At 35.3% G+C, this 22,651-nt stretch overlaps 1 protein-coding gene across 6 annotated transcripts in view; it reads right to left on the bottom strand.

Annotated features, from left to right (window-relative positions):
• Positions 1-22,651, bottom strand: part of AKAP6 (A-kinase anchoring protein 6) — a 218,633-nt gene that overhangs the window by 129,079 nt on the left and 66,903 nt on the right. For 5 of the 6 annotated variants that reach the window (XM_042863738.1, XM_042863721.1, XM_042863729.1 and 2 more), the window contains 2 exons: positions 14,894-14,990; positions 13,486-13,652 (listed from right to left, as the gene is read on the bottom strand). In XM_042863738.1, the coding sequence (XP_042719672.1) occupies positions 13,486-13,652; positions 14,894-14,990 (264 nt within the window). The remainder of the gene's footprint in view (positions 1-13,485; positions 13,653-14,893; positions 14,991-22,651) is intronic. The other variant, XM_042863755.1, reaches the window with a different exon arrangement.

Here is a 22,651-nt window from a genome sequence, read left to right as displayed (position 1 = left end):
CTTAAACGTTCTCTTCACTTTTTCTTCTACACAAAAAGGGAGCTACAATCAGACTGTGGAACAAAACTTGAAGAATCTAGAAGAAACACCAATATTCTATACTTATTTATAAGGCAAAAGCACAATATTTGAAAATTACCTGACACTCAGATATTATGTGCTCTGTGAGAGAGTATTACAGCATCATTTACAATAAAAAAGGGGTCCATATAATGCTTCAGTACTGTATATGGAAAATAATGCACTACAAGTCATTTACTCATTTAAAAACAGTAGAAACATATTGGCCATATTCCTATCTTCTCTTTCTTTTAAAATACTGCCTTGAAAATCGAAATGGGGTAAGTGATACATTTTGCTATTGTCAACACTGCTGTTATTTAGATGACAACAAAGAAGATACTTGCCCAAATGATTTTTCTACACTCTCATGCCACTGCATAAAAAATCAGCTTTTCTTTCAATATTATCTCTCTCACATTGGTTGGGGTTTCTTTTGTAAAGGAGACATGTTGCTGAGTAAGGGGACAGCAGAGCACAAAAGGCAGGGGACCTTCAGATCAAACTGCTTACATCTCTGATGCTAGACTTTATTTTTTATTTTTTAACAAGACTATAAGAAAGTATAAAGCTGTGTTCAGTTCTGGAAAACACTACAGGTAGAACTGCTTTATACAGAACTCTGTCAAGTAAACACTTTACTACACTGGAAGAAAATGGAGCAAGAAGGTATTTTTTTATTATTTGTATAAAATATATTGTTCTTTCAGGCTCTACTGAAATAGTTTCTATTTAATTGCAGAGAAATCCTAAGAAGGTTACAGCAGTGAAACATTAAAATTCTAAGGGCAACTAATAACATTAAAACTTTATAGCCCCAGATAGAATAATTTAGACAAAAACAACATGAACATATGTTTTGTGTAATAATAACAAACATTTATAGCTGTCAAGAGAGAAAAACACAGGTTTATGCACACCTTAATGGCGTGCATGGGTGAGCATGAGTATATTTAAAACATAATATATTACAAAATTGACAGCAGGCATGACTCTTCTGGGTACTATGTTAAATCAATGAATAAATTACCAAAAGTGTGCTGTGGCTGTTTGGATGTGTAATTGAGCTTAACGTATGTAGTGTTATTTCAAAAGAAACTGTTCAAGGAGTTTCTAGACTAATCCACTATGCATCTTTACTAAGCTGTTTACAAATAACAATAAATGAAACTGTCTCACAGTGGGAAAGAAGTTTAGTTATACACATTACGTAAATCGAAGAAAAGTTAATTTTAATGTTCTTCAAGAATTACAAGCAAACTTACAATAATATTGCTAGGATTTACTGAATAGAAATCAACATTTTTCATTTTCAGCTTTAGAATTATTTAAATTAGCTTATATTCTGTAGACAAAAGTTTTTTTTAGCAATATGTGTCAGGATTAGCTCCAAAGAGATAAATATAGTTGCTTCATAAAATATCTACCTTTAAGAATCAAGTCCCAAATGAATTAACTAGGAAAAATATGAACCTAAATACATTCTATTTATTTTCTTAATACAGGGCTTGTCCAACAGATAAACAATATATTTTAAAAGCATTTTATTAGAGTAGAAACCTATGGAAGTAACTTTTAAACCTGATTGTTTTTGACTGGTTAATAACAAAAATAAATAGTGTTGCAAACTAACACATTCATTGTGAAATGAAGAAGAAAATGCCTGGACACATAGTGCCACTTCTTGTTTTGGGCCTATTTCATCTTACTAAATCCAGAGTTTATAAAATAGTAAACTTCCTTGCATTCCCCTTTATATATTTCATTCTAATACTAGTTGGTTACTACACAATGCTCTCAACTCTTGTACCTCAAATGTGAGGAGCATATCCTGTACAGGTTAATTCTTACCACTGCAGTCTCCAGGTAAATCTGCTGACTTCAGTCACCTTTCTTGCCTCTCTTCACTGAATTTAAGTATCAGATCTCAAATGTAAGCAACCATAAATGCACCATTCCAGACTTCTGATGTGTATTATAGATTTAAGACAGCATTTCAGAATATGGTACAAAACTCTTAAGCACTTAATCCTCTGTATTTTTCTCTCTGCTTCCTCCCCATTTTTCTGCATCTCATAAGGGATATGACCTGTCAGCATCAACCATACTTGTGATCTTCTTAGGCCTCATAAACTGAAGAATTAATTTTGCCTTCTGTTCCAAACATACAGCCTTTTTCTATAACATGACTGTAAAGAAGAAAAAGAGGATAAAGAAAGAAGAGTACATGACCAGATGAGCTATTCTTTCACTCAGGCCCGATGATGGTTCATAAAGCATGATACAGGGCAATTATAAAAGAATATGGTATACCACCTGCTTCCTGGTCAGAAATCCCTTGTTACATTTAAAGCCATCACAGGTTAACTGTTATTAATGTTTACAACTTCCCATGGGATAAGCCTAAGTACACTACTACTGCATTTGTTTTTCCACAGTTTCTTCCAGGAGTTTAAGGAACAGCTCAAACTTCCTAATGTGATGCTGTCCCTAGTGCATATTCCACATTTTTTTACACTACCCTGGGTAGTTTAATAATGAGTGAAGCTCAACTGAAGATAGTATAGGGATAGTATAGGAAATCCTATCAAAATACTTAAGTACTTAATATAATGGTAAGCTTATCCACAAGATACTAAAGCTGACATACAAACTTGCATATGCTTTTACTAAATGCTCTACTGAAACAGTTGTTTTGCCATATTGTAGACACATATAAAGAAATGGGATCACACAACACATATTCTGCTGTTTTCTAATAGTACAGCTTAAAAAACAGCAAGATCTATAACACTGCTCTGAACCAAAAGCTTAAGTGTAGCCAAGTGTACTGTGCTACAAGACATTTAAGAACAAGTCTTATTTAAAATGCAGGATGTCCAAGTATATTTTTCCTTTAAAAACAGTTTTACCTTAATTCCCTTTTGTGACCACCCCAGTGAAGAATAGCTGTTTTATGTATACAGCTGAGACTAGAACTGAAAGATTTTGCAGATTAAATCATTGGTAGAAGATGTTCTGAATAACAAAACAGGGAGCTGAACTGAAAGGAAAAAAAAGAAAAAAAAAAAAAGGAAAAGCCACCCAACCACACTGAATACAAATGTAATTAAAATATTTTTAAAAGATTAAAAACATGCAGAAGATAAAATTTACCTTTATCTATCAGTATCTTTATTCACATCAATGTTCCTTTTGTTCTCTATTACACATTTAATCACTCTTAGACATCAACCATAACAGCAAAAACTCAAATATTGAACTGATAATTAAACAGAGTAATATTTATAAGATGTTAGTTTATTTTGTAGATATGAACACTCAATTTAATGCACAAATACAATGAAAGTAAAATTTCTTTTGAAAGATCAGAGGAGTGCCATGCCAGTCACTCTTCAATTGCATAAAGAAGTAATTTTTGTTTTCAGAGCAGTAATATAATTTTAATAAAATGACAAAGAGAGAATGCTTTTAACTGAATCTTTCATAATTACAATTGGCAATAGCACCCATATTAACTTGCCATTTATGTATAAAGTACAGAGTTTCTAGGAGGCTGTATTAAAAATGGAAAACTAGCTTCATAGGCATAATTTTTTAGAAGATAAAATATTGTGCAACAATTGGGCACCAAAAAGCGAAAGCACTGCAGTACAGGAAGGAAGATGAGTTTACCTCACTCAAGCCTGCACTGCCAGAGTCAAACAGGCAAAACAGTCTTATAGAGAAAGTGAAGGAATCCTGTAAGCTCATCCTGTGGCTCTTTAAGCCATGTTATCTGCACACAGTCTGAAATACTTATCATTGTGGTGACTGGTAAGCAGCATATGGATAGAACACACATTCAAACTTTACTTGAGCATTTCAGAACCATTATGGTCTGCAAAGCAGCTATGATAGCAACCAAAAGCTGCCTTCACTCCTGCCTGCACTTCCCACCTGGGTCTGCCCAGGAAGAAGTGAGACAATAAAGTGTCCCCATACACATCTGTGCACTTTGCTTGTGATCCTTGGGAAATCCTGAACTGCTTTGAAGAGTAACAGATGACACAGAGTGCAAGGGAACAGGAATAAGAACTGAGGAATGAAAGCGGAAAAGATCCCAAATATCAAATAATTTGCTTCATTAGTGATTACAATCTCTTACTATTCTTGCTATTTATTACTATTTACAACCAAAAAGTTGTTCACCATTTTCAGTCAGTGAGGCTTCATTCCTTTAATTTGCTTAGTTATGATTTTTCTTCTAGTGTGTTCCATCATTTTCTGAATTAAGACTCGATGAACAGGTCGAGTAAAAAGACTTTGTTTCTCCTTGGACGATATGAACTTGGCTTTGAATGGGCAGATTCTAAGCACAGACAGAGTGTAGGAGAAGCTATCCTGCCTTATGGGTGAAGGAGACACTAAACTTGTGTTTTACAGTGGGAGATGACTAGTCTTCAGTAATATCTGTGCATTTGTGCATGTGTGTATTCAAAAACTCATTAACTGTAGCTTTCTCTAAAAATCTGAGAAGCATAGTAGGCAGATATGAATAAGTATTCCACCAATATTCACAACTGAAAATATTTCCTATTAAGAATTACAGAACAAAATGCGTAAGTACAGTTGTAGAGAAAATATGAAGAACAGATACAGGCAAAAACATAAAAGAAATGTTATTGTAGTTAATACTTAGAATCATAGAATCACAAGGTTGGAAAGGACCTACAAGATCATCTAGTCCAACTGTCCTCCCACTATCATTGCTACCACAAGCTACTAAACCATATGTCCATACTAAACCATAGACCGTAGCTCCTCATCCAGACGCCTCTTGAATACTGCCAGAGACAGCAACCACACAGTCTCCTTGGGCCATTCCAGCACCTGACCACTCTGAGAGAAAAAGTTTTTCCTTATGTCTCATCAAAAACCTCCTCTGGCACAACTCGCGGCCATTTCCTTGGATCTTGTTTGTTGCCTGGGAGAAGAGCTCAAATCCCTCCTCACCACAACCTCCCTTCAGGAAGCTGTAGAGTGCAAGGACATCTCCCCTGAGCCTCCTCTTCTCCAGACTCAACAATCCCAGCTCCTTCGGCCACTCCTTATAAGATTTATGCTCCAGACCCCTTACCAGTTTTGTTGCCCTTCTCTGGACATGTTCCAGGGACTCAGTGTCTTTCTTGTAGTGAGGGGCCCAAAACTGAACACAATACTTGACGTGTGGCCTCACCAGAGCTGAGTACAAGGGTGTGATTACCCTGCTCCCTGCTCCTGCTGGTCACACTATTTCTAACGCAGGCCAGGATGGCATTGGCCCTTAGTGTAATTGATTTAAGATAGATGTGCTTATATGCACACATACATTCATGTTTCTACATTTTCAAACATAGGTCAAACCCAATTGGGAATTCTGGCTAAATACAACTTGTCAGAGTTCGTCCACATGTGAAGTTACAATAGCCTAATATACTTTCAGAGTTTCAGATAATAGTGTTCAAAGATTCAAACAGCATAATGATAAAATTTGCCCCCTGGGCATATGTCAGTTTAAATATCTGTTCTCATCAAGTTCTCAGTCTGCACTTGTTCTCAGTGGAGTGATTTAGATTTAAAACACCTTTCAAACTGAACTTGATGTATGCTTTGATAGGAAATAGACTTCCTATTCTAAAAGTGAAAATGTGTATTATCTTTGCTACTAAATGTTCCAGCATAACTGTTTTAATTAAAAGTGATGTCTGCTGAAGAGTCTAGGGTTGACAAAATGTAATTCAATCTACAACATCTAGAATCACCAATCTGTAAAAAATACAGAAGCATAAGACCACAGAGATGTCGCAGTTCTTGTTCACATTTTCAGTTACTACACAGCATTCAGTATTTCTGCAATAAATATTAGAATGTATTGGATTAAAAACGTGCACATATTTTATAAGAGGATTGAATACTGTACCTAATTGTGGATGCAATTTGGCTTCTTACATTTTATACTTGGTATGCAGCTTAATAAACATGAGAGGTAACTTTTAGATTAAATAGAAAAATATGAAGAGCTCTGGAACAGTTTTAGACATCTGGCTTGTTAAAGCTCATTAAAATTATGCCACATACCAGGAAGTAGTATCATACAGAAGACTATCTTTGAGCTAAAATGGGAGCCAACTTTGCTTAACTTCAGACTTCAGGGAAACAGTTCACGAAAAACTAACAAAATATTCATTTAACTAGCGATATAGAGAAGCTTTAATGGCTTTTTTTTAAAAATGCCTTTGTTTAATGACCCTAAAACTCAAATTCTACAAGCTTGGAAACTTATAATTTTCACCCGAAAATTACCTACCCAATTGAAGAATTTTATCCAAGCAAGAACTTGCTCTATTGTATAATTTCTGTACAGTAAGATATATACAAAATACAAGAGAGAAGAACCTTAGCATTTTTATGATGAACAGAAGGTTTTGATGAATATTATTCTATGTGTAATGTCTGTACAGAGATTACATGACTACTTTGGTTTTGCATGGGTTTTTCAGAGCTTCTGCTTATCTGAAGAAAATTTCCCTTCAAAGTATGATAAAGAGAGCTTTCTTGGTAACGCACAGGCTTTGCCAATAAATAACTCTGTTCCAGAAATTCAGCAGTGAAAAGTAGTTACTATTTAACTGTACCCAATGCTCTGCAGTTGTTCTGAACAGAAAAGACAAATACATTCAGCTGATACTGCAAAGAATTTAGATGGCAGATGGTAACTACTGAGTTAGAAAAAGGCATGGATAAAGATGTTTGGAATTTTGGTTTAATATCTGATCTGCGAGGTGTTGCATTAATGGCAAAGAACTTTCTCATGTCTAGATGGGAAAGTGGCTCATTATGGACACATAAGAGAAAATGCCTTCTACTAAAGCACCAGCACCAACTCTCCTTATACATTCATATTCCAAGAAAAGACTTTATTAAGCCATGAGATAAACACAGACCAGGTTGGTATGTGTATCACCAGATGAAATTCCCTTTCAATATATGTTCAATGTCAGAGATGTAAGTCTGATTTTCATTTCATTACCTTTCAAACTGTTACTGATTAAATGATGGCTAGTTACTTGTCATTTTACTACACAACATGAGATACAGGATTTAATGCATGCATCTGATTCTCAATTTGTGAACATGGAAGAGAGGAAGAGAGACTGCAAGAGAAATAAATTCAGTTTTGAGTGTAGAGTTTTAGAAGTCCCCTGTGACTTAAGAAACTCCATCAATCTAAGTAAAATGATCCCTCTAACATATGCTATTCCTGCCCTTTTGCCAGGAGCAACTAAATAAAAGAGAATGTGCTATCTAACAATTTCTAAGCACAGCCATACTATCTGCAATACTCCAACACAGAGTACACCAAAAACTCAGTTTTCAAAGTGGCTATGTAAGTAAAAACACTAGATATTGAATTATTGCTTTCTGCTGACAATCCTTCCTTGTTTTTAAGTAGAAAACAATAAAAAACATACCAGCATATTGGCTTTAATACAATGCCTGCTCTGAAAATAATACCTTCTGTTTTATTACATTGGCCCAAGACTTCAGAGGTTGACAATGGAAGTATGGCAATAGAGGCAGAATCTCCCCACCAATATTCCATTACATTTTGTTGCTGTGAGACAGATGGCAACAGAGTGGCAGTCTGAAAAAATAGTATCTGACATGGATATACATATGAAGCAAAGGTGTGGAACTGAATTCCTCCATGCTGAAAAAATGTGTGGAGAACAACCAATGGATGTGAACACAGTGAGATGGTGACAGCAGCGTGAAAGACAAGCCATGTTCCAGATGCCTTTGTGCAGCTACCATAGCATGAAATGAATAACACCTCAATCCACTCAGCCACATGAATCAGCAGATTATGACCAGGGAACTCTGCACAGAGCTGAATATTGGCTTCAGTGTGTTGGAAACAATGGTGGCAACACTGGAATGTTGCAGTTTGCACAAGGTGGATCCCACAAATGCTCAAACAAGAACAGAAAGAACACTGTAGGTAAGTTTCTAAGGACCTGCTGGACCACTACAAGGCTAAAGGTGACAGTTTTCTGGATTATCTTTACTTGTCACATGGTGTCACCACCATGAGCTAGAGTCAAAACAGCAGTCCATGGAGTAGTGACAAATGAATTCCACACCAAAAAAAAATTCAAGAAGCAGCTGTCAGTAGGTAAAGTGATGCATACTGCCTTTTGGGATAGGAAAGGGGCTTTCATTCTGGATTTTCCAGACAAACCATCACCTCTGAGCACTACTTTGCTATCTATACTGACTAAGCTGAAAGATTGAACTTCCAGATTCAGGCAGGAGAAGAAGACAAGTTTTTCTTGCAAAATGATAATACCGGGCCCAATACCAGTTTGAAGACTGTGGTGGACATTGTCAAGTATGGCTGGACTGTCCTACCACACCCATTGGATTTGGGATCTTCTAAATTCCATCTGTCCAGACCAACGAAGGATGGACTGAGGAGGTATTTTCCTAACTACACCATCATATTAGCAGTGAAACAGTAGGTCACCTCTGTTGATGGAAATTTTTATGAGTGGCATGTGGGCTCTTGTTCACTTCTGGTTAAAATGAACAGCTAATGGTGGTGGCTATGTTGAAAAACAATGTTTTGTAGCTGAGTATTTGCTCTATCAAACAGTGTTATTTTTCTCTTTGTTGTGGTATGTATTTCCATGGAAATAATAGTAGGCATTACCTTCAGAGGAACCTACCACAACATGCTGAAGTCTGCTGATTTAGAAATTTAGAGCTGATTAAAGACACTGAGAAAAAGAAAAAAATGTAAGGACAAATACAGTATTTCTCTGCAGTAATCACAGAGATTCCGAAACACTTCACTTGTATATTCTTTTTATAACAAAGAACAAGTTACAATTCTCTAGTAATAAAGAAAGGACTATTACCATCTTTTACAATTCTCTAGTAATAAAGAAAGGACTATTACCATCTTAGAATGCCTTAGATTGGAACAGACTTAAAGGTCATCTAATTCCAATCCTTCTGCTCTGGGTAGTGTTGCCAATTACTAGATCAGGCTGTCCAGGGCCCCATCCAACCTGGAATTAAATTCCCTCATGGATAGAGCATCCACAACTTCTCTGAGGTGGTGTCCCCCAGGGGTCCATCTTGGGATTGCTACACTTCAAAATTTTTATTATACATGATACAGACAGTGGGATCAAGTGTACCGTCAGCAAGTTTGCTGATGACACCAAGCTGAGTGGTGCAATTTACACAATGGAAGGAAGGGATGCTATGCAGAGGGATTAACCTAATGAAGTTCAACAAGGCCACATGCAAAGTGCTGCACTTGGGTCAGGCAAATCCCAAATATGCATATAGACTAACTGAATGAAGAACTTACTGAGAGCAGCCCTGTCGAAAAAGGCTTGGGAGTCCTGGTGGACAAAAAGTTGGACAAGAGCTAGCAGTATGTGCCTGCAGCCCAGAAATCCAACTGTATCCTGGGCTGCATCAAAAGAGGGGTGGCCAGCAGAGACAGAAAGGTGATTGTCCTCATTCATCTACTCCACCTTTGTGAGGCATCATCTACAGTACTGTGTCCAGGCCTGAAGCCCCCAGCATAAGAAGAATGCAGAACTGTTGGTAATAGTTCAGAGGAGGGTCACAAAGATGATCAGAGGGCTACAGCACCTTTCCTTTTGAAGAAAGATTGAGCATTTCCTCTGTTCTCCATTTTGCAATTTAGTCTCATACTGTAATACCGAGCAAGATGTAATTGTTCCTGACTACAGTGTTTATTCCAGCCACTAGGTCTGAGACCAGTGTCACTATAAAACTGTCAAGGACAGTTCCCAGAATCATAAACTGTGGTTAGATATTAAATAGCTTCAACGAGTTTTCATTTCTTTTTATGCAAATCACTTTTCTTTATATGGAAGACTTTGTTCAGAATGGCTGGAAACTTCAAGATTACGTATAACTGAGTGGGAGATGATGCTGGAAACATGGGATATTTAATTACATATGAAGGGGAAATTATGCTGGTTTTCTTTTTCCATTTAGACAGAGGTTTGTTTAACCATTTCAAACACTTGAGCAGAAGATCTATCTACTAATTCTATGATTTTAGGTTTACCTCATATAAAGTTTTTACCTCTTCTAATGTTCCTCGAATGCTTACTGCTTCTATCATTAACCTACTGACAGACATAGTCGTTATAGAGATAAGAATCTTCCCAGGAGTGTTTTTTACTCGTAACAACTAAGTCTAATTTCAATATTCTAAGCACTAGGCAGTTTCATAGTTATTCCTCTGAAGCTAGAAAAGAGAAGTACAATTTTTTTTTCAATAATACAGTAATTATTCTAGAAAGCAATATGTCCAGAAGTATAGACTACATTCATATTTCTAGTGTAGATTATTTTCTTTCAACCTACTAGCTGTTAAGTTCTGATGTTATGCCCTGAAATGTTTTATTGCAGAATAAAATTGTACAGCCCAAAAATTACAGACATGAGCTAACTGTCCAAAAACATTCTGAAAATAGAACTTATAATGGGCACTAGGAGTACTATTTCATACAATCTTGAACAAAGTTAAATGTTCATTATGGACAAATGCTGTTGAGATGTCTATACTTTTCATGTACATTAATTGCAATTTACAAGCTCTTTAGTAGGCAATGAACTTTTCCACTAAACCAGGAGTTAAATAGGCCAGCATCATATTAGGGCAGTAACACTCACTGGTTCAAGGTAATAAAGTACACTGAGTTATTTTTCAATACCACTGTTTATTGAGAGCAATACTGTTCCCATAGGCCTTTCTTGATGGAGAGGTACTGGCCACATTATTAAGATGTCAGTTATAAAACAAGAAGTCTGAGACCCCATGAGAAGATGGAAAAAAGCAGATATGCACATGTATACAATTTAAATTTACAATATACAAATGTATACAATACCTCATTTCCAGGTATTTTGGAATATTACTATCAGAAGAAATCCCTTATTGCTAAATAAGTGTCCTTCTAAAAGGATGACATATATATCATATGAAACGTTGCTAGTAACGTTAGATCAAGCATTTTGTTGAAATGCATAGTGGCAATTCTGAAATTTATATTTTTAAAGGTATTTCTCAGTGGAGTAGAAAACTCAGAATTTACATAATCCAATTTGAGATGAATACAGCAGTAATTTTTTTTATTTATAAACACAACAAAGTAGTAGCTTTGGTAAATACGTAAGAGGAGATCTTACTGCATTTCTAAGAACTAATACAAAGAATGCAGTATATTAGAAGAGCTTAGTTATCAGAAATATTTAAAAAACTGCAAGTCTTCTACAGCAATCACTACACTGAACTTGAAAGTACAAGCTGGTAGGAAAAATACATACAATAAAATAAATAATCTCATAAGCAAAATCTGAATTCTTCAATACAAATGTTGGTGATGTATTTCTAGTGTGCAGAATCTCTCTCTCTCCTTTCAACTCTATTCCTTGCAGAAAAGATGCCATAGAGCTATAAAAACACATTTAAAAACTCCTAAGGGAAGGCTTCCTAGGGTCTTTGAAATTCCTCCTTTTCCTATTTCTTCACAGATTTCTAATGCCAACACTGTTTCTGTAGTTTCTCAAACAAGTCAGAAAAGAAAAATACCCTCTAGATATAATCTTTAGATTTTCTATTATACTTCTCAGACTGCTTTTGGCTTTTGAAATAAATGCAAACCAAAATCTACGGTTGTATTATCAACTGTATTTTAATTTTAGTTAATCCTTCAGCATGAATAAGTGGATGGTATTTGACAGCACTGCTACCCATACCTACAAGAAGCATACAATATGATTTAATTAATGAAATAACCTAAAAATTCTTTTCAGTTGATCATTTCTGTCACTTGTAGTTTTATTTATATAGCTGTATTCACAAAAGTATTGCTTCAGGTTCCTATCTCTATGATAAAAAGAGTTAGGCAAGGAGTTGCTACCTACCCACATAAGAAAATGCTGAAACAAAAACTATACATTTTTCCCTCTTTAATCAAGTATTTGAATGTAATCATTCTATGTTCAGATTTCCATAATTTTCACCGCAAAATCAAGCTGGATTATAGAACACTTTTTATGTAATGATTTTGATTGAGCAGTTAGGTGTTTGGCCATGGAAAAGTGAAGCTGTTCTGAGGCACAGGGATATATTTCTGGGGGGTAAAGACAACTTTGGGCTAGGTTGTTTACCTAACTGTGAAAACCAAGAATTGTTCCACCCCCTCCTAATTCCTAAACTAAAAACCTACGAGATACTGGATAATTTTGAACCACGTAAGTGACTAGGCATATTAGTTTAAATAGAATTTCCTGCCTATAGTTTTTTCCTGTGTTATGATAAGAAAATATCATAGCATTCAATGACATTCTAGCAAAAAACTATTACACAAACTGATCTCTAGAAAGCTGTGAATACCAATACAAAGAATTGTCTAGTATCAGAATCAAATCTACTTGGCACAAGCACTTTTTATTTCTAGAAACAAGAAGCTTGATTTCTGCCTGCAGTGTGCCAAAATGTTAGAGTTACTAGGCTCCCTGCTGTATTATTCATTGCTTGGGATGCAATGGAAAAAAACAACACCTTCCATTGCAACCTCTCAACCATTTTTTCTACTGATATTAATGCAAGGGCAGGGACCCTACACCATAAGTTTGTGTTTTGTGCAGTGTCCTTACACTGCTTGTGCTAATTTGAATTAGTATGCTTTGTATTCAAAGTGCTCTTAGAAGTTTCAAGTTCAGCAGCTGGTAAGTACTATAGCTCTCTTTGATAATTAATATCCACAAAATGGTTATATGTGTCAATACTTTATTCTTAAAGTACTTGTTGTATTCAGCACCTGCACTATTATGGAAGACATAGAGGAAAAAGATTTGTGAAAAGGCATATGACCTTCTTCCCACTACAATGGCCATCCCCTAATTAAGCAATGCATCTGATAGTCATTAACAGGAATGAGATAATGAATCACTTTCTCTCTTCTTTGTTAATTTGCTGTAACCAAGCGGCTAATGGATGTCAGAGCTGAGTGATTGCACTGATTATAGTGATTTATAGTTGCAACAAAACAATTTAAAACCATTCTGATTATTCATGTTAAAGATGCTTTATGTTTTGTTTACTAAATGTTTTATGTTCCCCCCTCGTGCCCCTTTGCACACAATGAGAAAGGTCTTCCAGGAAAACTTGAAAGTTCGAAGATTTTTTATTGTTTCAGAGTAAGGCATTTCATTTTGTTTATAGAAAAAAAAAGTTTACCCAGTAGAAATGAAAAGCCTTAGGGTGGAAAGAAAACTTCAGTGGTGCCTAGTTCAAAAGAAGACGGAAATAAGAGGAAATAAGGCAAACTTCAAGCCACTTACCTTAGGGCTCCCAGTCCCCTCCTCATTCTCTGCAGACACATCAGTAGCCAGTATCTCTGCTTTGATGATATCCAGAGCCCTAAGAATCCAGCTGTGTTGCCGTTTGATTTGCCTCTGTAGCTCTTTCCATTGACTTGCAATCATCTGCAGCATGTCCTTCAGTCCTTCTCCAAAATGAAGGGGAAAAAAAAGTAAGTTGTAAGCTTAACTGCATCTTTAAATATTATTCCTTAATCAAAGAAGTAGCAGGATACTTAAATAAACAGAACAGGATATTTAGCATATTTTCACAGAAATGAGTACAAGCATTACTATTGTTCACACTGCAAACAATGCTATTGGGTCAAAAAGTTATTTTAGCCATCATTTTAAATTTTATCATGTTTATGCCAAAGTTTTCAAGAAAAGGAAAATCCCACATAGAATTTGACTGCAATAGGAAAAGCTACAGTAATCCCACCCCCCAATATCCAATCTTTAAACATATCACAATCTACCAAATACATTTCTTCCTACCTTCATCTGTTCATATTTTCAGTAGTTTACATATTACCACTTTCTAAGTATAGCATGACATGCAATACCCTTCTCTGCTATAGCTTCTATAGCTTTTTGGCCTATGCATTTAAGTCAGTGATTTCCTACAGCTTTCACATTAGAGAGATCTGCCTGAAACTGTGAAACAATAGAGGCACAATGTGTAACATGATCAGAAAAATGCAAACAAGAGGATAACCTCTACCTGGGTGAAAACCAGGCAAAACAAAGATGGCATTACATAGCAATATATACTGATTAAAACCCTATTATCATACAAGTCATGCAAACATCTAAAAATATAGGGGTTGGTGGGGAAAGAGAAAGGGATATCAGCATCTCTCTCTCCCTCCCTTCAATTTAAGGCCTCTGCAGAAAAAGACAAGCCTAACCAAAGGAAGAAGGAATTTTTAATTTTAGTCTATTCCTCATAAATATATTGAAATCATGTAAGAATTAGTTTAAGAGACAAAATAAAGTTTTACCAATGCAATTACCCATGCAGGGTATGTAAAAATATATATGCATATATTTGAAATCTTAATTCATTATCTTAATGTTACTGCCACTGCTTCTTCATCAAAGAATGTGTCAGTGTAAAGTTCTCACTGATGTGATTTCAATTGAAACTCAACTGAGCAGCAAGACCAAAATAAAATGAACAGACTATTTGCAGGCAGTATTTCATTTTATAAGTATCACTGCATTGTATGCAGTATATGAAACATTTATAAATCTTGAAGGTCAATCTGATAATGCAAATATTAATAATACATAAGGAAGTGAATATATGCAGTAATTTACAGCAATGCTTCTTCATTCTTTAATAGTCTGGAGATATAAAGACTTGCAATATTTCAGAAGGATTTACCTGATTTGTGAGATACAATAAGCTCAAGAAGTTGACGTCCTTCCTCTACCACTGCTTCTTTTAAAGCACAGTGGCTATCAACATTCAACTTAAAACTCTGGGAGAAAAAAAAAAAAAAAAGAAAAAAAAGGGAAAAATCTCAGCATCAAACACTGAAGAGGCAGTTCTCATAAAACACATATACAAAACTACTTCTGTTTTTTATCAAAAACCACATCCCCATTTCCCCAGTAGCCAACTAATCTTCAATACTAAAAGCTGTTGATATTTTGGATCTGGGCTCAAAATGTTTCCATTTGATCAGCAAAGTGCATCTGTGCTGAAACAGTTGACAAATCTAGAAATTCATTAGCTTTTATGAAAAGTCACAACCTGTAGGCTATATCTGCAGTAACAGCATTCTATAAAATACACTAAATTTATGCCATCACATATGAGCTCTGTTTTTTTCAGATTTCTTTGAAATGTTGGTGATAGAACTATTTATGAAACTATTAAAAAAATTACAACATTGAACATATTGGCCTTATGTGCACTCATACAAATCTATTGTTTCAGCATTACTCTCAAATCCATTTTCAAAGAACAAATCAGATTGCTTTAGATCTCTACATTCTTAATCTGTAAAGCAAGTATTTTTCATCCTTTTTGCTCTAATATTTTTATTAGTTGTTCAATTTTGTGTCTTTTTATTGTATTGAAAGCTGTTAATAGAGAGATGAACTGGAAACACGATCTACTCCGTGTTATGACATTTTGTACACCACTGATAATTTAGTTGGAATTATTTGTGAATTAGTTGGCAGAGTTTCTCACTCATACTTGCATGAAAGAAAGAGAAATAAAATACAATAAAGAAAGGAGCTCTTGCTTTATTTAATCATCAATCACGCAGCCCTGAACACACACATGCAACCCTTGTTCTCTTTGAAATGCCTACAGAACGAATGAAAATAATATTTGACTCCTCGGAAGAAAAGACTTTTGCTTTCTTTTGGGAATGAATTAACTGGCAGTGATTAAAGTAGACTTTGCGAGTGCAGATTTGTAGCTTCTGGATTTCTTAAAGCTTATTTATATTTCTCCAAATATTACCAAGTATTCTAGTACTGAAGATATTACGAAATACTCAAAAATCCTCATTTCTTAGGAAAGTGACCATATTTTTTCTTTCTTAACTCCTGTAGTCAGTTTGATTGTCATAACAGAAAATAATTTACCCAGAACTATAACAAAATGATGTTTTTTCACTGTATTTGTCATGGTTGAAAGAGGAACATTGCTCAAGTAAACCCTTAGCAGTCTTTCAAGCAGCAATCTACCTGACAGTTAGTGACAGAATATTTTTGGGAATTTTCCACTCAAATTGAGTAATAAACAAGAATTTTGCTACCTTCAGCATTTTGTCTATTCCAGTTTTCACGTATAAGCATCTGAAAATAATGTTTTGAACCAGCTGTTGAACAACTGGTGAGTCAAGAAGTTAAGAAGGAAAAATTATGTCTGAAATCAGACTGGCCTGTTCTTAAATCTAGGGAGTTTTATGAACCTGAACCTAGAAGTTCTTTTTTCTTCATGAGAGCCTGTCTGAACAAGCACTGACAATATTTAATTTACTGTTTACTTAAAACAGGCTTGTACTGAATAGTTTGTAATCATGCACTTCACAGGAAATGCACTGTGCGTGTGTCTCAAACAGCAAAAGGGAACTTAAAGGACCTGAGAGTAGGTTGTCTAATTTCATATAATTGAAGCTGAGTACTGATGCAGCTGGATGTGGTAGTGTCTCAAGATGATGTGGATGGGTTTGATAGGAAAATTGGAAAAGATGAGGTATTCTTTTTCATTAGGAAAAAAAAAGAGACTTGCTGTCCTATAAAAGATTCATTTAACATAACGCACCAGATACTACAATACAGCTTGATTTTCAGGTGCACCTATTAACCAGTAATAATGTTAACTGAAGAAGTAAAATATGATGAATAAAGAGCCAAACTTTAGGTTCTGACTAACAATATTCTACTTGTACAAAATTCTGATTTTATGGATAAATTATGCATGCCACAAATACTGTGAACATACATAAAATTTAGAAATAAACTCTTAGTATGTACACATCAAAAGGAGCGAACTATTTATTTAGGTATAAATACCAACAGAAGCAAAGGACGTTGTCAGCTGATGTACTGAAGTGTGAGTTTTAGCTTTCAAATTACATGCATATATATATATATAAGTTCCCATGAGTGGAAATTTCCTAACAAAAGGAAGAAGTGGACAAAGAACACTGAAAAGAACAGTCCTCAGTGAGTGCATTGGTGCTCATAGTTTCTCATGCTCACCTAACTGAAAATGTGACACATAAGAAAGGCAAATAGATTTGACAATGTAATAAGATTATATATATGTAAATCTATCTATCTATCTATCTATATACAAATCTGCACAGCTAAAAGCAAAAGCAGATAAAAAAATTGTAATGTAGAAGGATCTTCAAACAGAGGACCTCTCCCATCCCAGATATTTCCCATTGCCTACTTTTTACATACACGCTGTTAGAGTTACAATTTTCCAAATACCCTACTTTTTACTTAGGGTATTTGGAAAATTGTAACTCTAACAACGTGTGACCTAGGTACTCTGTTCCTCTCCTCTGATCTTCCCTGATAATGAACTGAGCTCTTGCATCTGAGAAGGGGGAAGGAGAAGGAAAGGGAAGTCAATTAATCAAAGCCATTTTTCCAGACACATTTGAAGCTATGGAGTAGTCTAAATATCATACATGAGCACATATACATTATGGAAAATGCATGGGCAATGGCCTGGCAGCTGCTTTTAAAACAACACATTAGTGTCATCCGTAGCAGTAAGGATATATAATGCAGTTTACAAGCTGCAACAAGCAAAATTACCTTATGAAGTTCTCTGCATTTATTTCCTACAGTCACCATGCACATACATACAAATATCAACTATTCTTATTCAGCACAAAAGACAGACAAGAATCACATCTTTTTATTGAAGCTAGAAACTGTAAATAAAGACTTCAGAAGTGACAACTATTAAGTTCCAGGAGTGTTGTCTTGTAGTGACTACATGGAGGCAAAGGACCTCACCCTTCACAAAATGAAGTTCAGCATTGAGTTTTAGGAAACCTATTGATTCATTGGATAACAGTACCAGGCAGCCAAGAAGGCAAATGGCATCCTGGCTTTTATTAGAAGCAGTGTTGTCAGCAAAGGCAAAGAAGGTGATTGTCTCCCTGTATCTAACTCTGGTGAGGCTGCACCTCAAATACTGTGTTCACTTTTGGGCCCCTCACTACAAGAAAGACACATTGAGGCCCTGCAGTGTCCAGAGAAGGGCAGTGAAGCTGGTGAGGTGTCTGGAGAACTAGTCATATGAGGAGCAGCTGGGCGAGCTGGGATTATTTAGTCTGGAGAAGAGGAGGATAAAGGGAAATCTTATAGCTCTTTACTGAGAAGGAGGTTGTGGCAAGGTGGAGGTTGGCCTCTTCTCCCATATAACTAGCAATAGGATTAGAGGACTTCAAGTTGCACCAGGGAATATTCAGGTTGGATGTTAGGAAAAAATTCTTCCCCCGAAAAGTGGTCAGGCACTGGAATGGGCGGCCCAGGCGGTGGTGAAGTCGCTGTCCCTGGAGGTGTTCAAGAAATGTTTAGATGTGGTACTAAGGAACATGGTTTAATGAGAAAACATTGGTGGTAGTTAGACAGTTGGACTAGATGATTCAGAGGTCTTTTCCAAACTTGGTGATTCTATGAATGCTCCAGAACCATAATGGGAAAAAAGCAGCATCTCCTGATCTACACTAGTTTCTGAACACCCTCAGACTTCCTTTTGTTTTTGTTTTTTTTTTTAAATGAAATTTAACTGTTCTGAAAAAAAACCCAATGTACTCCCAACATATCCTAATCTCTCCTCACATCTTATTGTCTGTAATTTAAATTTTCCAAGAAATTATTTACATTTTTTGAGAAAACAACAACAGTACTAAAACAAGGATTTGTATATTTAAGTAATATTTTGGGTGAGAATCTAGCAATTTTAATTATAAGAGTTAGACATTGTGGCAACAGTCATGAACCAACATGAAACAACAAGTTGACTAATTTTGGAGAACTACTGTACTCACATATTTCATCTCTGTAACATTTTTGCAGATACCTGTCACTGTCTATTGAAAAAAGCAGTTCTGGCACATTTCTGTTCTACAGACAGTTAAGATACTTCATTAGTACTACCAAACTTCTGACAACATTTGTGCTGTGAGCTGGTAAGTAACCTGTGCTCTATCCAATACATAATCAGTTTGAAGCTACATAAATACAAAGTAACTCCAGAGCAATAGAAAAAATATTTTTCTACTAGTATGTCAAAATGGCGATAGATATAGGATAATTATATATATAATATAGGTGATGGTATTGGGTAATTATAGAAACTTCTCTAGTGATTTTAGCTTTCAATCAGTGATGCATATTCTCCAACTTTCACTTGTCCTGACTTTACTTTTTGTCCCAGCACATTTATAAACAGAGAAACTGGTGGAAGTTTAGTGAAGATCAAGTAAAATATGTTAAAAGGTATAAATGGCAGAAGACTATGAGAAACAAAGAGGACTGACTAAATGACAATTAAGAGAAAGGGATATCACTATCTTTTTTATACAAACATAACTTGTGTGGACCCAGGAGCTGGACTCAATGATCCTCATGGTTTCCTTCTAACTATCAGAGATATTCAGTGAATCTATGATTCTAATCTGAACGCCAAGCAGAAAGACTTGTTAGCACAGTATATTACAAGAGGATACAGTAGATGGGACTAATGGAATTAAATTAAGAGAGAGAAAATTTAAGATAAATACAAAGGAAATTTCCCTTGAAAGCCAGATCTATTAGATTTTGTAATAATCTCCTAAGGGAAACAGTGAAAACTCTGATCCCTGGAGACCTTTAAATTTTGACTGTAAAAGATGCAGAAGTGAGGACTGCAATGCAGTGAGTCTGTAGTACAATATCCTAAGTCTTTCATGTGCCACTGAGTTTCTGGCTGGCCAGATTCAAAGGGGCAGACTATTCCAAGTAGTCCAGAAATAGCTTTCGTGAAGCCACCTCACCTCTTTTCTCTGTCCACAACTTCTATCATTACAGTATTAGGAAATCAATGTTTTACCCCTTTGTTACCTCTTAAATGTGAATAGCACAGTTATCCTACCCTTAAATAAACATCTAAAGGGAAGATGTCAAAAGCATGGGGCCAGCAACAGAACAAGAGGCAATAGGCACAAACTGGAACACAGGAAGTTCCACATGAACATAAGAAAAAACTTCTTCACTTTGAAGGTGACGGAGCACTGGAACAGGTTGCCACGAGAGATGGTGGAGTCTCCTTTTCTAGAGATATTCAAGACCCACCTGGACATCTTCCTGTGTGACCAGCTGTAGGAAACCTGCTTTAGAAGGGGATTGGACTAGTTGATCTCCAGAGGTCCCTTCCAATCCCTACAATTCTGTGATTCTGTAAATACCTTAGGATCCCCAATTTCTGTTTCTCATTCCTCCTTGAATTTGTCATCACTTAGGCAATTTACCCAAGTTTTGAATGCATAGCTTTAGATGTCAAAAAAAAAGGATAGTCACCTAAACTCTACAAGCCTTTTTGGCAATTTAGTTTAGAAATCACAGAGAGGCTATTTTAGCAGATATGTCATTATTTCATATTTTAAACTCATGCTAATTTTTTTGCTGCCTACTCTAATCTCTTTTGAGTTTCAATACATAAATTTCTATTTGTCATTGCCTGCCTGCATAATACAAATTTTTAATAAAATGTTAACTTAAGGCTTCCCAAATCAAGTCTCAGTTTCTTTATTATCAACAAACAAGAGATGCAAGCACAAAGGTAAGAAATCAGATGGACAAAATGGTCACAAGCAGGGTTAACCACACATCTAATAGTCCACCCTACATAACTATCCTTGATCCTTTCTGGTTTTCTAGAAATACTCAGGAAATAATCTTCAAAAGTCAGCATCTTCTGGCTCCTTTTTCTATCTAGATGACATTTGACTACTGATCTCATATGTTTCTAAGCACAACTCTTCCACAAAGACCTACCACTCTCAAAACCTACTATTTAAACAAAGTATGTTTATATTATGCTGTCCTAGCACATGCAAAAAAAGGCCAAGTGTGAATAGAGTTTTACAACCCAAAGATAAATTAATGGGGCATTATATCCTTTGCAAATACGGAATTACTAAGGGAAAAAAGAAAAACAAAACAAAACAAAAAAAGCCCTCAGCACCATAAAGGTATATACTATTTAAACATAAACTAACCTACAGACTAAAAAGAGCACCTTGGAAATAAAAACACTATCTAGTTTCAGAACAATTCTTGAAGGATTTTCATATGATTGAAATTTCATGGGAATAAAATACAGATACAATTTTCTTTTTATATATCTGCAGAGAAAAAGTTTTATGCAATTTAAGGATTGGTGCCTCCTTAGCAAAATTTGTCTAATAAAATACATAAGATTCCAAATTATTAACCCAATACATCTGTAAAATTAAGAAATGAAAAAGAAATTCAAGTAAAATATAAAGAAATATAAAGAAAATATAAAGAAATAAAAAGAAAAAGGAGACGCAGAGAGAAAAATTTACCAATAACAACCTCTGTTCATGCTCTGAAATTTCTACATTTTTATTGAAATCTTTGGCGAATACCAAAACACAGACAGCAACTGTATTACTTCCAACTACTTGAAGTGTGAATGATATTTTGCCTTTGAGAAACATAGCTGAGAACCCACAGGAATAGACCATAGCTCTTGGGAACTGAAAACAAATATACTTTAAGTGTTGCATCCTGTTGGTTGTCCTTAGAGATCCTTTTCCTATACTCTTCCAATGATTTTCAATCTTAGATATTTTTCTCAAAATTGATTTCATTCCACTTTCAAAACAATTTTCAGACTAAATCTACATTGATGATACCAGCATACTAAAACTACTAAAGCAACAGCATACATTTTAATAGACATAAATTACAACTAAGTTCCTACATAATCATTATGCAGTCTATTAATAAAATAAGCATTAGTTTCAAATCAAAGTGTTGTGGTTTTTTTTCCTAAAGGTGTTTCAAAAGTTGTTACATTGATAAATTAATGTAAAGACCATTATCAAGTTGTCATTCCAAGACTATTCTACAATTGCTGTAAAGCTTTTAAGTCAGAACTCCAATGACATATTATATGTTCACTGCTCCACAAATATGTAATTCAAATAGATGCATAAACAAGAACATCATTTAAGTAACAACCTCACTCCTGTCAAATAAGACACTTTCTGTGCTCTATATGTGCAAACCATATCACAACTAATGGGATACGGATGGGCCCAGCTAACAGTGTTTGCTTTTAGTATAGCATTCTGTGGCCCTCTCATGCACAACTGTGGAAATTTGGGTTCACAGCAAAGAGAAGAAAAGGAGTGCTGAGAAGGCTTGAATCTATAAATAAAAAAAATATGTAGGTGCAATGTCCTTTTTTCTTCACAGCTGTGCAAAACACCTACACAGGGTTAAGTATTCACAAATTTGGACAGTAGGTTTGGGAGAAAACAACAACTGATACTCTTAACATTATTCAAGTCATTCAGTCTCTGGAAAAATGACAGAGCAGTCCAAAAATGCTATTGGTTTGCTCCTAAGTGGGAATGAA

This window comes from Lagopus leucura, unplaced genomic scaffold, assembly GCF_019238085.1.
Source record: "Lagopus leucura isolate 7727_CA_CO unplaced genomic scaffold, USGS_WTPT01 Super-Scaffold_1, whole genome shotgun sequence".
Classification (NCBI taxonomy): domain Eukaryota; kingdom Metazoa; phylum Chordata; class Aves; order Galliformes; family Phasianidae; genus Lagopus; species Lagopus leucura.
Note: the sequence above shows the minus strand (reverse complement) of the source record. Positions and strands in the feature narration are given on the sequence as shown.